This window comes from Cervus elaphus, chromosome 22 (genome assembly GCF_910594005.1).
Source record: "Cervus elaphus chromosome 22, mCerEla1.1, whole genome shotgun sequence".
NCBI lineage: Eukaryota > Metazoa > Chordata > Mammalia > Artiodactyla > Cervidae > Cervus > Cervus elaphus.
In genome coordinates, this window is record NC_057836.1 from 21,247,245 (window position 1) to 21,265,068 (window position 17,824).

The 17,824-nt window shown below is 35.4% G+C and overlaps 2 protein-coding genes and 1 pseudogene across 2 annotated transcripts; all 3 read right to left on the reverse strand.

Moving 5' to 3' along the window:
• Positions 1-129: 129 nt before the first annotated feature.
• LOC122679954 lies at positions 130-769 on the reverse strand (annotated as a pseudogene).
• Positions 770-12,083: 11,314 nt separating this feature from the next.
• LOC122679955 (taste receptor type 2 member 42-like) lies at positions 12,084-13,004 on the reverse strand. The gene has a single exon (XM_043880809.1). It carries the CDS (start codon positions 13,002-13,004, stop codon positions 12,084-12,086), a length of 921 nt encoding a protein of 306 aa, XP_043736744.1.
• Positions 13,005-16,124: 3,120 nt separating this feature from the next.
• On the reverse strand, positions 16,125-17,041 carry LOC122680036 (taste receptor type 2 member 31-like). Its single transcript, XM_043880876.1, is given in 2 exon segments — positions 16,125-16,363; positions 16,366-17,041. Coding segments are annotated over 2 exon segments (915 nt in total).
• Between the last annotated feature and the right edge of the window lie 783 nt (positions 17,042-17,824).

A 17,824-nucleotide genomic window follows, 5' to 3' on the forward strand; every position in this document is an offset into this window, starting at 1 on the left:
GAAGGACTGTCTTAGTATCTGCTTTCCCTATATCAGGATAAGTGAAGGACATATGATTCCAAAAGCCTAGCATGCCATGATACCTAAGTTGTTTCACTGCCTATTAGAACTCCAATTAGAAAATTAGAGTCAGGAAGTAAATGGCAAATAGAAATTGAAATCCATCTGAATAGAAAATCCATCTGCTTTTATACGGACCTTGGTGCTGGGATCTTGGGGTCCTTTACCACTGAGCTGCATCATCCTGAGATGTTTCCACGGGGAAAAGATTAACAGCAGAAAAGATGTCAGGGACATAGCAAACGGTGTGACGTTTACTATCATGAACAGTCGTATTTCAAAGGTGTAAAATGTCCCTCAGCTTGGTCTTCTGAGTGATGTTTTCTTCATAGTCATTTGTCTGGATAGTCTTATTTACATTTACACCATGAATTAATAAAACCAAGCAGGACAAAGTGAACAAGAAGAACATTTGTAATTCTCCATTTTAGGTAAAGAAAAATAATATTGGAGAATTGGCTATCTTGAGCAAATAAAATATGCTGAGGATAGCAGCAAGCCAGATGCCAAAATAGTTGCTTATTATCCAGGCAATAATAATAATTCTTGCCCTTAAATTGTCTAAAGCTAGGATTAAACACATTTATATACCAATTTCTCAATGTTACCCAGAGCAAACTAATTCTGGAGACTGCCAGAGCAGTGAGAATCCCATCTGCTGAGGAGATTTTTTTGTCTTTGACCAGTCAATGCAGTTCACCAGTGACATGAAACCACCAGCAAAATTTCTTAGAATAAATTCTATTACTAGGATGGAAAAAATGTAATAAAGTTATCATCTGTAGAAAAATAGATAAGTCCAATATCACTGGTCAAGATTTCTTTAATATTCTGACCACAGACTCTATATGAGCTAATTTTCCTTGATGTGTGATAAAGTCTTTATTTCTTTCAAATTCTGTGACCAGTGTCAGGCAGGAAAACATGAGGTATGCTAATGGAAGAGCTCAATGTTGACATGATGAAAATCACTGTTATTCCCTGGTAGCTCAAATTAACTTCTATTTACACACTTTATGACCTTGCTGTAGCCTGAAATATTCATATTCATGTTGAAGTGAAAGTTGAATTCTCATTTGCTAACATGCAAATAAAACCATATCCTCTTTCACTGCTTTGCAATTTATTTCTTGTTTCACATCTCCATAATTTGTGTTCATCAGCTTTACTTGTGATATAGTAAAATTTTAAAACCCAATACATAGAATATACAGTGACTTTTTTGTTAGATGGAGCTTGGTCATAAATCTTCACCATTATGAATTTCTTTAACGTCAGAATTATGTAGAAAGAATTCAATCTTTTTCTATCAAAATATCAAAGTTTTCTTGGGATTCCTTATAAGCTAAATACTCTTTAAAGGCTAGTTGTTGATAAATAGCATTTATGTATAGTTTATTGTTTATAAGCTCATAAGTATACACACAGACATACATACCCGTATTTCATGGATACAAGTTATTATTGTCCTATAATTTCCAAAATAGAAAATAAGTCTCAGAGAGGCAATCTGCCCTTAAAAAAATCTTTTCTCTCATTCAGGCTTTTCATCCCATTATTAATAGTTATCATATATCTCATGGTTAGGCTTTTGATAAAGTTTCTCTCCTGAGTCTATTGAAGTATATGTAAGTATCAATTATTTAATTTAAAATACTCAAGAATTCTATAAATATTCCTCAGAAACTTAAAAAGTACGTTTAATATCCACTGTAAAGGCTAGGCTTCTCTCTGCCTAAGTGTTCAGTTTTATTTTCCCTGTTTAGTTATTAGACTATTAAATATTTTATTTTTTTATTTTTTAGACTATTAAATATTTTAAAGGTTAATAGATGTTAAGATGATCTTCTTTCCTTGGATTTTATTCAGTTCCAGCTTTTATACTATAATTTGTGTGCAGCAGAGAATCTTGGAGCCAGATTGCTAGAAAGGAAAACTCGGATTCTCTACATCACATGATTCCAATCTTGGACTCAATTGTAAAACAACACTTTCCCTCCTTACAACCCTCAGTAAAATGCAAATAATAACATTATCCTCTTCAGGTGGTCTTTGTGAGTTAGTGTATTATTTGTGTGAAGTACTTCCAGTTGTATCTATCTGGTAGAGAGCAGGCAGAGAGAATTCTTACTCATTTAATCACACGTTAGTAGATGTTACAAATGTAGCAGGTTTAAAAAGGCAAGATTTCCTCCTGCAGTAACTGGGATTCCAGAAATAAATCCTAAAACTGTTATAAATACACCGCAGAGCTATGCAAGGAAGAAGGGCCAGCTAAAATCCAGCAAGAGGGGAATCTTCAGGTGAAGAGATGCTCTATATATTTAATACAATCTCTATCAAATCCTAGAAGGCTTTTTTGCAGAAAGTTAAAAATTATTCCTAAAGTATATATGGAAATGCAAAATGCCCAGAAGAGCAAAAAGAATTTTTAAAAAAAGTTGCAGGATTATAGTTCCTGATTTCAAAGCTTGCTACAAAGCAGCATTAGTCAAGAGAGTGTGGTATTCACTTAAAGATAGACATATATATCAACGAAACACAACTGGAGTTCAGAAATTAGCCCTTACCATTGTAGTCAACTGGCTTCCAAAAAGATACCATGTCTGTTTAAAGGCGAAATAATTTTATTTTTTTTTTAAGAAATGGTGCTGGAAAAACTGGATATCCACATGAATAAAGTTGAATTTAGAGCCTTATTTCATACCTTATGCAAAAATTAAAATAGATCAGAGGCCTAAACATGAATTAACCTATAAAACTTTTAGAATAAAACACAGGAGAAAACTTTTGCAAATTAGGGCTAGACAGATCTTTTAGATACAACAGCAAAAGCATGATGCACTAAATTTAAAAATTAATAGATCAGACTATATCAAAACTGAAAACTTTTGCTTTATAAAATACACATCTGACTTTTAGATGAGAGCCACAGTAATTAAATCAATGTGGTGCTGCCATTTGCTTATACAAATAAATCAGTGGATTGGTCAGAGTATCTAGTGATTGATCCACACAGTGTGTTAGCTGCTCAGTCGTGTCCAACTCTTTGTGATCCCACGGACTGTAGCCCATGAGGCTCCTCTATCCCTGGGGTTCTCCAGGCAAGAATACTGGAATGGGTTGCTATTTCCTTCTCCAGGGGACCTACCCTACCCAGGGGTTGAACCCAGCTCTCCTGCATTGCAGGCAGATTCTATACCATCTGAGCCACCAGGGAAGCCCCCAATGTATCTGTATAATGGAATATTATTTAGCCATTAAGTTCTGAAATACACTACAACATGATGAATCTTAAAAACACACTAAATGAAAGAAGTCAGTCACAAAAGACCTCATATTATGATTCCATTTATCTGGAGTCAGAAAATGCACTAAAATATAAAGCAGATTAGTGGTCACCAGGGGTTGGGGAAGAGGAAATGAGAAATTGAAGTATGCGTCCTTCAAACTGTGGACAGGATTGAATGGAGCTATCTTTCCTTGTTGAGGATTGACCCACACATGTATGGTCAATTCACCTTCAACAAAAGAGCTAAAACAATTCAGTCAAAAATAAATTTCTCTTCAATAAATGATTCTGGGAAACTGAATAACAGTATAAGAAAATTATCTTCAACCTCTACCTCTCACCATTAAAAAAATAACAATTTGAGGTGGTCATAGATCTAAGTATAAAAGATAAAACAATAATGCATCTATAAGAAATTGGATATTTTTGTGACCTTGGAATAAGGAAAGATTTCTTAGCTAGGACTCATATAAGCACACACACATGTGCACATACAAAAAGTTAATAAAAGCAATGATCACTGTAAAGAAACTAGACTATAAAGACACTAAAAAAACAACAAAAATATTTGTTATAGAGTGAGAGAACAAAACATACATGTATATTACAAAGTACACACACATATATATATTATATATTATTTACTATATATATATATATTTGGAGAAGGAAACAGCAACCCACTCCAGTGTTCTTGCTTGGAGAATCCCAGGGACGGCAGAGCCTGGTGGGCTGTCGTCTATGGGGTCGCACAGAGTCAGACACGACTGAAGCGACGTAGCAGTATATATATATATATAAACATTCCTTTAACTCAATACTAAAAGACAATCATCTCAATTTAAAGAAAGTAGGCAAAAGATTTCAAAAGACCCTCAACAAAAGAAGATACAATAAACCAATAAAAAAAGTGCTTAGTATCATTACATACAAGGGAAATGCAAATTTAAACTACAATGAAATATCACTTCAAACCCACTAGAGTGCTAACAATAAAGAAACTGACGGCCAGATTTCGGCAATGATGTGAAACAACTGGAACACTCATAAATTCCTGCTGAGCACTAAAGAATACAGTCACCTTGGAGAATTATTTGACTGTTCCTAAAAAGGCTACAAATACTGTTGGGCTGCACCCCACAGACCTACAAAGCTTACACTTGCCCAGTTTTAGAACCAGAAACAGGGCCTGGAGTCAGCAAGAGAGACATGAATGGTTTAGTGGATGAAGGAGCTTCTATGTCTGAAGCAAGGTCCTGGAGTGACATCCCCCTGTAGCAGATGGTGGGCAGGACATAGCAGCAGGTTTCACAACTGAGGACAAGAGGAGATTGCCAATGGATGTCAGATCGGTTTCTTAGTTACCAGGGAAACCAGCAGATGGGCACGCCCCCTCACGACCCCTTTAATAAGCTATTACTAGCTGGGGCCTGGGGCAAGTACACAAAAAGGTCAGTCATGTGCATAAGGTGTAGGTGAAGCGGGCAGTGATCAGGCAGGGGATGTACAGAGAACAAAAGAATGACCATCTTCAGTGGCCTGACCACACACAAGCACATTGCCTGCTATCCAGCTATATATATATATATATATATATATGCTCTTGAAAATATATGCTCTTATATATATGCTCATTGAAAATAAATAAAAATATGTCCACAAAAAGACTGATACAAGAATGTTAACACCAACTTTACTTATTAAATCCATTACTAAAAACAACCTAAACATATTTATATCAACAAGGTGATGAAAGAAAAAATTGTGGAACATTCATAGAGTGAAACAGCATTCAGCAATAAAAGAAATAAACTACTCATATACACAATACAAATTAGTCTGAAAAAATATGATTGAAAAAAGGGCTAAACAAAAAAAAAGAAAACCCCAAAACTGAAACTTGTATGTATGATATGATTTCTAAAACAAGCAAAACTAAGACAGAAAGCACAAAAGCAGTTGTCTGGAACCTGATCTAAAAAGGGCATGAAATAACTTCAGGGGGGTGAAGAAATTATTCTATACTTTATCTTGGTTACTGTTTCAAAGATGCATACAACAGTTAAAGCTCATCAGACTATATACTTAAAGAGAGCATATTTTTCTATTTGTAAATTTTACCTCACTAAAGTTAGTATTAAAAGTAAATACAATAAATATAAACGAGAGAAAAATGGACATTTTCAGAAAAAAAAAAAATCTGGCTTGACCTCACTAATGGAAATTCAAAAAGGTCCTCTTTAAGAAGATCTGACCCCACATGGAAAGTCAGAGATATGGAATCAACCTTAGCATTGTTATTTTCCACATAGATGAGTTAAAGAAATCTTTGACACATTGTACTTTTATATATTTAGAAGACTTGTGTTTTTTACCTTTTTGAAAATTATACTTTGACTCTTTTCACGGTCAGAATATACCCATACACCCAAGTGGACACATGTGGCACACGTCACACATGTTAGAGTCAACCAACTAAACTATGTGGCCCCAGAGAAGCCTGTTGTGGGCTATGCAAGCCCAGGCATGTCTCTTCCAGGCTCCGAGCATGTCCTGAGTAGCAGCAGATTTGGATTTTCACCAACTCCGTGTTTCTCTTTTCTTCCTGAATCTGTGCTTTTATTTTTGATTCTGAATGTTGGCCAAGTTTGGTTCTGGTTCTAATTTGTGCACAGCCAATGTATTATACAAATATCATATGATATTACTTACAGGTGAAATCCAAAAGAAGAGATACAAATGAACTTATTTACAAAACAGAAATATATCCACACGCATAGAACACAAATTTAAGGTTACTGAAGGAAAATGGGGTTGGAGGGAGGGATAAGTAAGCAGGTTGGGAGTACACATACAAGCTACTATATATAAAATAGATATCCCACCTGAAACTATCATAACATTGTTAATCAGCCATATTCCAATGCAAAATAAAATGATTAAAAAATTAAAATATTTATTATATGTTGAAATGATAATATGTTGGATAAAATAAATTATATTTAAAATAAATTTTAATGTATGAAAAGAAGATAACTGACAAAGACCTACGGTATGGCATAGGAGATTATATTCAATATTTTGTAATAAGAGGAAAGAAATGAAAAAATATATTCAGCAATATATATATAATGATATATATATTCAGTGATATATATATATCTTCAGTGATACATATATATATATACCATTGAATCACTATGCTGAAACACCTGAAACTAATACAATGTTGTAAATAAACTTCACTTCAATAACATATAAATAAATAAATAATTTTTAAGAAGAGCCAGTGGGCACTTCCCCTGCATTCTCCTTCTTTAATAAAAACTTGCTTTAAAAAAAACTTGCTTTAATAATAAAATAAAATCACCAGCTTCTCCCCGGAAGGAACTTGTCTACACATTTTGTGCCCCAACGTTTATGGCTGAGGGATAGCATCTAAGGGATAAGACCTGAAATCAACTAGCTCAGATATCCAATAGGGCTCTGCATTCAGGAGTCTCATAGGACTGAAGCAAACAAAGAAGCAAGATTTAAATGGGTGTGCAAGCATTTCTTACAGCTATGCTGTCAACCTTGGCACAGAGGGAAAAGGCAAAATGCCCATCTCCTATTGTTTTCCTGGGAGGAGTTTGCATACTGGGGACAGCTGCTGCCTGAGGGTCTGGCTTCTGATCAGCCTACAGCTAGGTACTGACTGAAATCATCCTGGAGACCAAAAGAGCTGGTAGGCACTTTCCCAGCACTCTCCTCCAGCTCAGGCAATAATATCAAGTCGCCAGCTTTTTCCTGGAAGGAGTTTGTCCATGCATCTAGCACCCCAACTTCTGCAACTGCTACCCAAGTAACTAGTCCTTCAAATCACCTAGTTCTGATAACCAACAGGGCTCAGCATTCATGACTTACACAGAATAACATTAAATTAAAAAAAAAAACAAAACAGTTTTCAAACAGCACTCAAGCACTTTCCACAGAAATCTATCCCCCAAGTTCGGTGCAGAGGGAGTAGGCAAATATGTCCACCTTCCAGTTTTCCTGGAAGGAATTAGAATGTATACTTTCCCAGCTGCTGCCTGTGATTCCAGATTAAAATCAGTCTGTAGGGGGATGGGGGTGGGAAGCTGACTGGGATCCTCCAGAGAGTCTGAAGAGCAGGAGCCAGATCACTCCAATAATAAAATGAAAGTCCCACATCTAGCACCAGAACCACTGCAGCTGCTACCCAAGGGACTGGCTCTCAAATGATATAGCTCTGAGAGCCAAGAGCGCTCAGCATTCAAGAGCTCACAAGACAGGGCTACACAAAACAAGCAGGCAGTTATACTTGGGCCACAGGCACTCCCAAGGACAGTTCCTTCTGGCTCAGCACAGAGTGAGTGAGCAAAAACACCCAGCTCACAATTTCCCCTGATATGGGCTAGACTGTTTAATGTTCTCACTTTTTTGGCTGCACCTAAAGGTTGGGTTTCCAATTAGCCTGCATCAGGGAGCTAAAGGGGAAGACAATTAGTACTTACCTGGGAGCCTGACCAGGTTTGGGACATTGATAGGTCTTGACACATCTTCATGTACTAGGAGCCATGAAGAACAAAGATAGCAGCTTGGATGATCACAAAACCTTAAGCGACAACCAGATTCTCAGTGCAGGCTGACTGATAAGGTTCATCTCCTGTATGAGGCAAGTCAGTCGACACTAGGAGAGGGCTGTTTCATCTAATGTGTAAAGACCAACACAGTCAAGGAAAATGAAGAAATAGGGGAGTACATTTCAAACAAAAGTACAAGATAAATCACTAGAAATCAATCTTAATAAAAGAGAGATAAGTGACTTATTTACTAGATAGAGAGTTCAAAATAAAGGTCATAAAGATGCTCACTGAGGTCTGCCAAGCAGTGTTTGAACAAAATAGAAATTTCAGTAAAGAGACAGAAAACAGGGAATTCACTTGCAGCCTAATGGTTAGGACTCCACACTTCCACTGCTGAGGGCCTAGGTTCAATCCCTGGTCAGGGAATTAAGATCCCACAAGTCTCATGGTGTGAGGAGGGAGGCAAGAGAGAAAAAGGGTATGGAGATAAATGTATTATTAAAAATAGAAAAATAACAATAAAAAGTACCAAACAGAAATCATAGAGCTGAAAAATCTGATAACTGAACTAAAAAAAGTTTAATAGAAAAGTTCAACAGACTAGTCAAGAGGAAAAAAGCCTCCCTGAACTCAAAGACAAAGCAGTAGAGATCATCCAATCAGAGGGGCAAAAAGAAAGGAGAATGAAAGGAGTGAAGATTGTTAAGAGACCTGTGGTTCACCACCAAGCATGACAGAATCAGATTACAGATCTTTGTCAGGTAGATAACTTGTCTTTTTAGTTTCTTTATTACCAGATGAAGAGAAGACATAGCTAAACAGGATAAAGATCATAAGATCCTGGAATTCAAGAATAACGCTGTAACTGAATGAGACTTTGGACATGCTCAGATAGAAATAAGCATGTTTTGTATATGAGAAAAGTATGAAAAAATCAAGAGGATATACTGAGATAGAATGCCTCATTTTCATGAAATTCTTTAATCCTCACTGTACCTATACCTTTGGAAAATAATTTTGTTGTATCCTTCACCATGGGTTTCCCAGGTGGCACAGTGGCACAGTAGTAAATCCGCCTGCCAATGCTGGAGATGCAGATTCAATCCCTGGGTTGGGAAGATCCCCAGAGAAGGAAATGGCTAGGCACTCCAGTATTTTTGCATGGAAATTCCCACGGACAGAGGAGCCTGGTGGGCTACAGTTCATCGGGTCGCAAGGAGTGGGACATGACTGAGCATGTATGCACACATATGCACATCCTCCACTACAGACACATCATATAGATTTTAAATGGTTTCCACACTGGGGCTACCCCAGGCTTGCTCGTCTTTAATCACCATGAGAACATGCCCAGGCAAGTACACTGGTCCCAAAAGGAGAATACGTGAATCATTGAATCAAGTTTTTCCAGAAAGATTTAACCTAAACTGACAATCAGGGTCTTCCCAGGTGATTCAGTGGCAAAGAATCTGCCTGTCAATGCAGGAGCCACAGGAGACATGAGTTTGATCTCTGGGCAGGAAGACCATCTGGAGAAGAAAATGGCAACCAGTATTCTTGCTGGGATAATCTGATGGACACAAGAGCTTGGCAGGCTACAGCCGTTGGAGTCACAGAGAGTCAGACACTGCTGAATAACTGAGCGCACATGCAAACTGACAATCAGCCAAACTGTAACTGGCTCCCAGATACATACCAATCTCATTTAAAAATCATTCGAACAGCTGTTTCTTTTAATATAATCTACTCTTTCTCTCTGGTTACTTGAGAGATTTTCTCCTGGTTTCTGGTGGTGTTGATAAGTTAAAATGTCTCCATTATCTTGTCTGAGATCCAATAATTTTTTTTAATTAATACCTTGAACATTTTGGAAAAAATCTCAGCAACATTGGTTACACTCCAATTTTTTCTCTCCCACTTCTCAGAAATAGAGAAGTGTGTTAGAATTTTTGTCTATAACCTTCATATCCCCTCCCCTCTAGCCTGTATTGTCCATCTCTGTCTCTTTATGCCTCATTCTGGGTAGTAACCGTCTAATTCACTAATTTGTTCTTCAGCAATGTCTAATTGGTTATTAAATACATCTGTTGAGCTCTTAATTTTGAGTATTCATTTTATCAGTCCTATTATTTCAATGATAAGAACAGTCTCTTACTCTTCTATAAATCATCTTTGGTGGGGAAACTGGAAAAAAAAAAACAAGAACAAAAACACAGGATACCAACATCTTAAAGAAAGCCTTTTAATTTTAGTAGTGTTAAGGAAAAATAGGAAGCATTCCCTTCTGTTTCCAAAATTTAGCCACAGAGTAGGTAAAATCTTGATTTAGTTGTTCTTCATCAAGTTGGATGGCCACTCGTCTACTGCTTGTTTATTACCACAGGCCCTCACTCAGAAAAGTCAAGGAGCAGAACTTCATCTCCAAATGCCATTCAAATAAGCAACATATAATACACATCACAGAGACACTGTTCTATTCCATGGCTTTTATTTTTCAGTAGTCTTTATTCACTACCTCTAATGTTAGAAAGAAGGTTTGGGGCCTTAACTCTGTAATTTTAAGATTATCTAGCAATAATTTGCTCAGGTAATACACAAACTAAAGACTACTCAATTTCTAATGTATTCAACTTGAGTTGAACTTTACTATTTTCACTGAGGTTAAATTATCTACAGTCATCTTTAGAAAATTATTTAGACATTTTTTAACTTATTATGAAATTTTTCAAATATAAATCATTAAATATAATGAGGACGGCAACTAAGTGGGAGAACTCTAACTGATAGATATGTATTCATCTAGTTTTCTAAGCGTCAGAGAACACTGCCAATCTTCTCTATGGTCTTAGGATACTTACATCATTCTCAGCACCAGGGCTAATTTGAAAGAATACTTGCACTTATGACTTCATCAAGAACATTAAAGCTAACATATTTAAAATGATTTACTTGTTATTTTTCTCTGCTTACTCTAAATTTATGGCAAGCAAAACAACACTTTACTTTTATTGCATTTTCATACAGATATGTCAATATACTCTACTTGATAATACAGTCTGTATACTTCTTTCATATTTAATAGCACCATTAGCAAGCAAACTTCTCCCATCTGCTTATTTGTGTTCCCACTTATGAATGAATCTGGATTATTTTATTACAGTAGTAAAAGCGGCAATATGTAAACACAAATATATTCAAACATTACACAAAATATGTACTATACATATGTACTTTACAAATTTGCTTCTCTACATCTATGTCTTTTCTTCTCTAACAAAGAACTAAAAAATGTTATGTATCTAATTTGTTTCTTTTCATTGTTGTATCAGTTGCCACAGTATATTTGTATCAGTATGCCACAACATACTTATTCATTTTATCACTGATGGACTGTTACAAAACTTCTCAATTTCAGCTAAGAAAAAGAGTAATATGCACATTTTTAGTGCATATATATCAAAGATTTCCTTGTGTATAAAAATAAGAGTGAAATTACTGTCTTAGTTTAGTTCACGCTTAGTCTTAGCATGTTCACCCTAACTACTTAAAATCACACTGTTGCATAAAGTTGTTTTACAAATATGTAATTCTGTGAGTGGTGTATGAAAATTTCAATTGTTTCAGATCCTTTCCAAAATTAGTAACATCAGACTAATATTTATACTTTTATATTTATATAAACATTTACTATACTTATTACACTCTAAATTTTATAAAACATTTTACTATTCTAATTTTAAATTTACCTTTAGCTTGAAAATTGCATTACTCTTTTCTCTTTCTATGACTGTGATTTCATTTACATTTATTCATATGTAATTGCATTGAACATATATGCTTATTAATATTTCATTGTACAGTTTTATAAACTTTCTTCTTTAGGTTCCAAATAATCCTTTGTTAAGAGCAAATGTTACAGCAGAGGCATTTTCCTTAATTGAACATTATTTCAGATGACTTTGAGAAAATATGATTAGGTAACAGCATGTTGTAAGGGAAACCAGTGCAATTTAATAACACTTAAAAGGATTAATAAAAGAAAAACTAGGAATTAAGAATGAACATACAAAGTCTTCTATTAAGGTATTTCCACATAGAATACAGAAAGTTTTTTTTAATGTCTATTAAGCTAAAGGTTTTGATTAGTTTTTATAGAATTTAAGACCCCACAGTAGTCTGAAGGCAATCTGTCTTAGCTTGCTGTTTCCCAAAATTATAACAAATGAATGGCCCAATGGAAAGAGAGTTGGAACCACCATGACAAACATCATGACCTCATACCACTGTAGCTTAAGAAAGATCCAATTTCCAATTAGAGTGGAAATAAAGTAAACGATGAAGAGGAGGAGAAATGTTGTCACCATTTTCATGGCCCTTTTATGGGTCTCTGTGCTGAAGTCTCTCGAGTGGTTCAGGTTGACTTGGAAATTCTTGGTGTGTCTCACCAGGGAAAGAAATAAAAGCAGCAAAGAGGCCAAGGAGAGAAGAAGAGGGATAACATATGTCAAGCTGAGAAGAATAAGGCTTTTAAGATAGAAAATTTTACTTGCATTTAAATGCAAAGTCATGTTCCTTTCAGGTTCTCTAAAGGTGTTCATCCACAGTTCACCAAGAGCATCCTGCATTAAGAGGTCAAAAGATAAGAAGAAGAAAGAGGCCAGGAAAAGCACAAGAAGCACTCGGTTCATTCTCCATTTCAGCCACAGGAAAAAGAAGTGAGAGAAACTGACTATCTTAAGGAAGTAGAATATGCTTAGGCAGGTGGCAAACCACGTAGTTAAGTGATTCGTTAGAGCCCAAAGAAGAATAACTACTTTTACTAGTTTACCAGTGGCATACAAATGTGGCGCTAATCCTACTATAAATGAATCCAAAAGTGTTACCCACAGCTGGATGATTCTGGCCACAGCCAAGCAGGTAAGGATGAAATCAGCTGATGAGACTTTTCCATTCTTGACCCACTCGATGCAGTTTACCAGTCCAATGAACCCATTTCCCAGTACTCCTAAGATGAATTCTCCTGTTGACACCGCTAGAAAGAAGACCCTTGTTCCAACTGACATTTGTATAAGAATATTTCTAACGTTATGTGTCACTGAAAACTTTATAGTTAAACAGTTGCAGACTGACATCCACTTATGTTTTCTTTAGTATTTTCATCATAATTCCAGGAAGTAAAGCCAAAATTCTGCTATGTGATTTAGATGCACAGATCTTCACAAAACAGTAGTTTATTCTTTTTATATTGTTAACTTCAGTGCTACACCAAACAGTTCTATCAATAGGTAACAAAGCTTCATGAATACCTTTCTTATGACTTACAGTCAGTTGCTATATAATTTTCAGAATAAACGCTAACAGTGTCTGCTTATCCTTGACACCAGCTGCAGTCTCTCATTTCTGCTAATGACTAAAAGAATAAGGTCAGGTATGTCAATATGCAAATATGAGAGAGACTGGTTTCCACTAATTTGTACTTTCACCTTCCCCAAATCATATATTTGAATGCAAATATATTAAATTTTGAATAGGAATTTCTAGAAAAAAAACATGTAATTCAGTTTATATTTCTCACTCATCAATAAGATCCTTCTAGCTCTCAAGAATTTTGTAGAATCAGTATGATTTATAGGAATAAGAAAGTTATTTATTTTTCAAATTGGGCACGCAGGTACAAGGACAAATATATTAGTAAATATATGTAGTACTAATTATATTAATACAGGATACTGTAGAAGCTAAGTCAGAAATTATAAGCAAAATAGACTGCAATATACATGAGGAGGGTACAAGTGCTACAGTGCAGAATCAATTATGATTTTATGAAGAAATGAGCAAGTAGTGTAAACTTGACTCCTTTGAAATTTAGGAAGAAATAGAAGAAAAAAAAAAAGAACTCAAGTCTGATGTAAGGACATATTAGTATTATCAAAATGACATGAAAAAGCTACACTATGCTCTGAATAGAGACACTTGCTTCCTTTTATAGTAACTTGTTGCTATTTTCCTTGGAATGTGACTAAGTGTCCTCCTACTTCCATGTCCTCAATTCCATGTTCTCTTATTTCTGGGCTAGAGGTGACCACATTCCCAGCTTTCATTACAGATGGTTGTGGCAATGTGATCAAAATCTGAGCAATGCTATGTAAGTGAAAATTATGAGCACAATTTTAGGCCCATCCGCTCTAAATATACCCATGCACAGTTTTCCCCATGCCTTTTTCTTCCAGCTCTCTTGAAAGAGAGATAACTCCAAGCATTCTTGGAAGCAACATTTTAAGGATGGTGAACTTCTGATTAGCCTGATTCATGGATAACTGTCTAGAGAAGGCTGCTCTGACATATCACTATTCTTAAGAGAACAATATTAAATGTGCATTGTGTTGGAGTCACGTGATGCTTAGGAGCTTATTTGGGGCAATTTGTCTACCCAGTCTAATGCAGAAATTGGAATTGAGACTGTGTAGACTTGTGTAGAAGCAATTGAATGGTGAAGAAACAAAATTAGGAAAGTTTGTGCAGAGTATGTGATGAGTTTCATTTTCATTGGTTTCCAGCTCTCATAGTTTATCCATCCATTTAATGACTAGAATATCATTTGGAGGAACTCTTCTATAGACTGACTTTTATATCCAGGAATGGAGCAGGAAGCAGGATAAACATGATCCACACATTGTAGGGTTTACATTGTCCTGGGACAGAAAGATAGTTAAAAGCAATGAATAAGTCAGATGTGGAAATTATTTACCTTAAGGTAAATAATGATGTTACAAGTTAATAACTAAGAATTAATATAGACATGCAAATACAGTTGTCAAACAAGGTTATATGTTTCTTTCCTGTAGTGAAAATTGCTATCAATACTACATCAACACATTTTCTATTTCATCATTTTCCCTAAGATTGTCATAAAACAGGTTTTGAAGACATTACCTATAATTATTATATAGACATCATAGATACCACTTTAATACATGCAGAAAAGCCACTGATTCATGTAGCATAATTTTTTACTATTCTTATATTGAATGTGTTTTTAAGATAGGGAAGATCCAAGTCTTCTTGCCTCAAGATTAAAGGGAAATTTTAGGCAGCAAAATGGATGAGAGGCTTGCATTTCAGAGGAAGCCTCAAAATGGTTTAGGGGAAAAATGAATAATTTGACATCAGATGTCGACTTCAACACATATCTTCTTAGTTAAAAAGTCTAAAAAGTTATTTTCATAACTTCATGTGGAAATATAGCAGCACTGAAAACAAGTCATGATTAATATTTTCTTCTTCTTAATATTATCCATATAACAGAACTTGATTTTTTTCTAAGTTTTTGTGAAAGTGCTAGTTGCTTGTCTTCCAACTCTCTTTGCAACTCTATGGATCATAGCCCATCAGGCCCCTGTCCATGGAATTCTCCAAGCAAGAATACCAGTAGGTTGCCATTCCCTTCTCCAGGGGATCTTCCTGACCAGGAATTGAACCTGGATCTCCCATGTGTCAGGCAAATTCTTTACTGTCTGAGACACTAGGGAAGTTCATAAATCTAATATTCCTCCATAGAATTGATTGTACACATATGTAAAATTTATCTGAATATGATTGCTATTCTTGAATTTTATTGTGAGCATATTTACTTAAGAATATTGCTAATTATTCTCCAATAACCATGAAATAAGTGATCATGATGGATAAAAAATCTATCTCAAATATACATCTTCATGTTGATTCAGAATTGAAGGTCATTACATTCCAAATGATTTGAGGCTCAAACAGAAAAACGTAAACACAGTGGTACCAATTAGAGTGAAAAATAGCCATGATTTCCTGAGATAAGTTGTCAGTTCTATAAAATTCATAAATATACATATTTTTTCAGCAGAAAAGTGGTAGTATAGACTATATAAGTGAATATGCATAGCTATATAATCCTGAGGCATTTCACATAATATTTGTAAAATTAGATTGCTTATCTGGAATATATTGGTTAATAGTATGGTAATCTTATCAGTCTTATATCTTTCATAAACACATGCATACACACTTTTTTAAGAAGCTTAGGTAAAGAACTTTTCTAAGTAAAGTTTTAGACATTACTCACTTATATACATACTTAAAGCAGCAATAGAAGGTATAAAATATTATAAATTTCACCCCTTAATTTTATGCTAAAAGACATATGTTTCCACCTATTTCCTTTCCTTCAGCCAGCATCTTGGCTGCCACAGAAATGACAGAAAGGCTTGGGTTAATTTCCTGTTTCCCCAGATCAAGACACATGAGTGGATTGAAGGATACATGATTAAAAGAACATCATAAAGCATTTGGACCGGTTCTTTCTGCAACTCATTAGAATTCCAAACTGATAACATTAGAGCCAGAATGTAAACAGCAAACAGGAAAAGAAAGGAGATGGCAGTTTGCATGGTTTTATGTGGACCTTGGTGCTGGGATCTTGGGATCCTTTACCGTTGGGCTGCATCTTCCTGAGATGTTTACACAGGGAGAAGATTAGCAGCAGAAAAGATGTCAGGGACATAGTGAAGGGTATGAAGTTTGTTAGCGTGAACAGAGTCACATTTAAAAGATGTAAAATGTCCCTTAGTTTGGTCTTCTGAGTGGTATTTCCTTCATATTCATTTGTCTGAACAGCCTCATCTATGCTTAACACTGCAACTTGAAAAAACAAGAACAATGAAGTCCCCAGCATCATCATGAGAACTACACTTTTAACTCTCCACTTCAGGTGAAGAAAAATTAGGCTGGAGAAATTGGCTATCTTCAACAAATAAAATATACTGAGGCTAGTAGCAAGCCAGTTACTAAAGTGGTTGCTTACTGTCCAGGCAACATGAACAATAATTTTTACTTTTGAATTATATAGAGTTGGATTATACACAATTACATACCAACTTATTAACATTGCCCAGAGCATAACAATTCTGCAGAATGCCAGAGCAGTGAGAATCCCATCAGCTAAGGAGATCTTCAGTCTCTTGATCCAGTCATTGCAGTTCACCAGTGCTATGAGGCCATTGGCAAAATTTCCCAGAACAAATTCTGTCATTAATAGAATGGAAACAATGTTTGATATAAACATTATCATATCTAAAAAAATCCAAGTCTAATGTCACTGTTGTGATTCCTTCAATATTCTGACCTTAAATTCTTTGTGCAGCTGATTTGGATGTGCAGTGAAGTTCCTGTTTCTTATAAATTCTTTAATGAATATCAAGCAGGAAAGCATCAGGAAATAATATTGGAAGAGCTCATTGCTGTCTGAATGAAAAACATTGCTATTTCCTAATATTTCAAATTGACTCTATTCATACTCTGTGTGACCTTGCAATGGAATGGATTATTTCTTAACTGATGTTGAAGTAAAATATGAATTCTGATTTGCTAGCATGCAAATAAGGACTTATCATTGTGCAAATTTCTCCTGTCTAACCTCTCCATAATTTGTGTTCATCAACTTTAGTTGTTAGTGAGGAAAATTTTAAAACCCAATATGTAGTATATACAATGAAAGCCTTAACCATTAGATGAAGCTTGGTTATAACTACATTCAACATTGCTAGGATCATAATCACTAGAATCTTGAGGTTATATGTAATGCAAAACAGACATCTAATATAGTGATGGAAACTGTCTTTTCCTAGATGGAATCAGGGATGTTTTGTAAATTTTAAATGTGGAGTTAAGGGTGAACATGGGAAGCTGAATAAGTGGGCCATATTGGACAACTGCTATTACTTTCAGTCACCCAGGGACTGAATCCTATCCCTGACGCCATGAACTATGAGATCTATCTCTCATTTTAGGAAACTAAACTGAAATACTTGCCCAGTCTGCCTTGAAGTTACAAAAGCTGCCACTTCAAACAAAG

Excerpts from the sequence above, each read along its gene's own strand:
- LOC122679955 (XM_043880809.1), bottom strand. The coding sequence starts at position 13,004 with ATGTCAGTTGGAACAAGGGTCTTCTTTCTAGCGGTGTCAACAGGAGAA.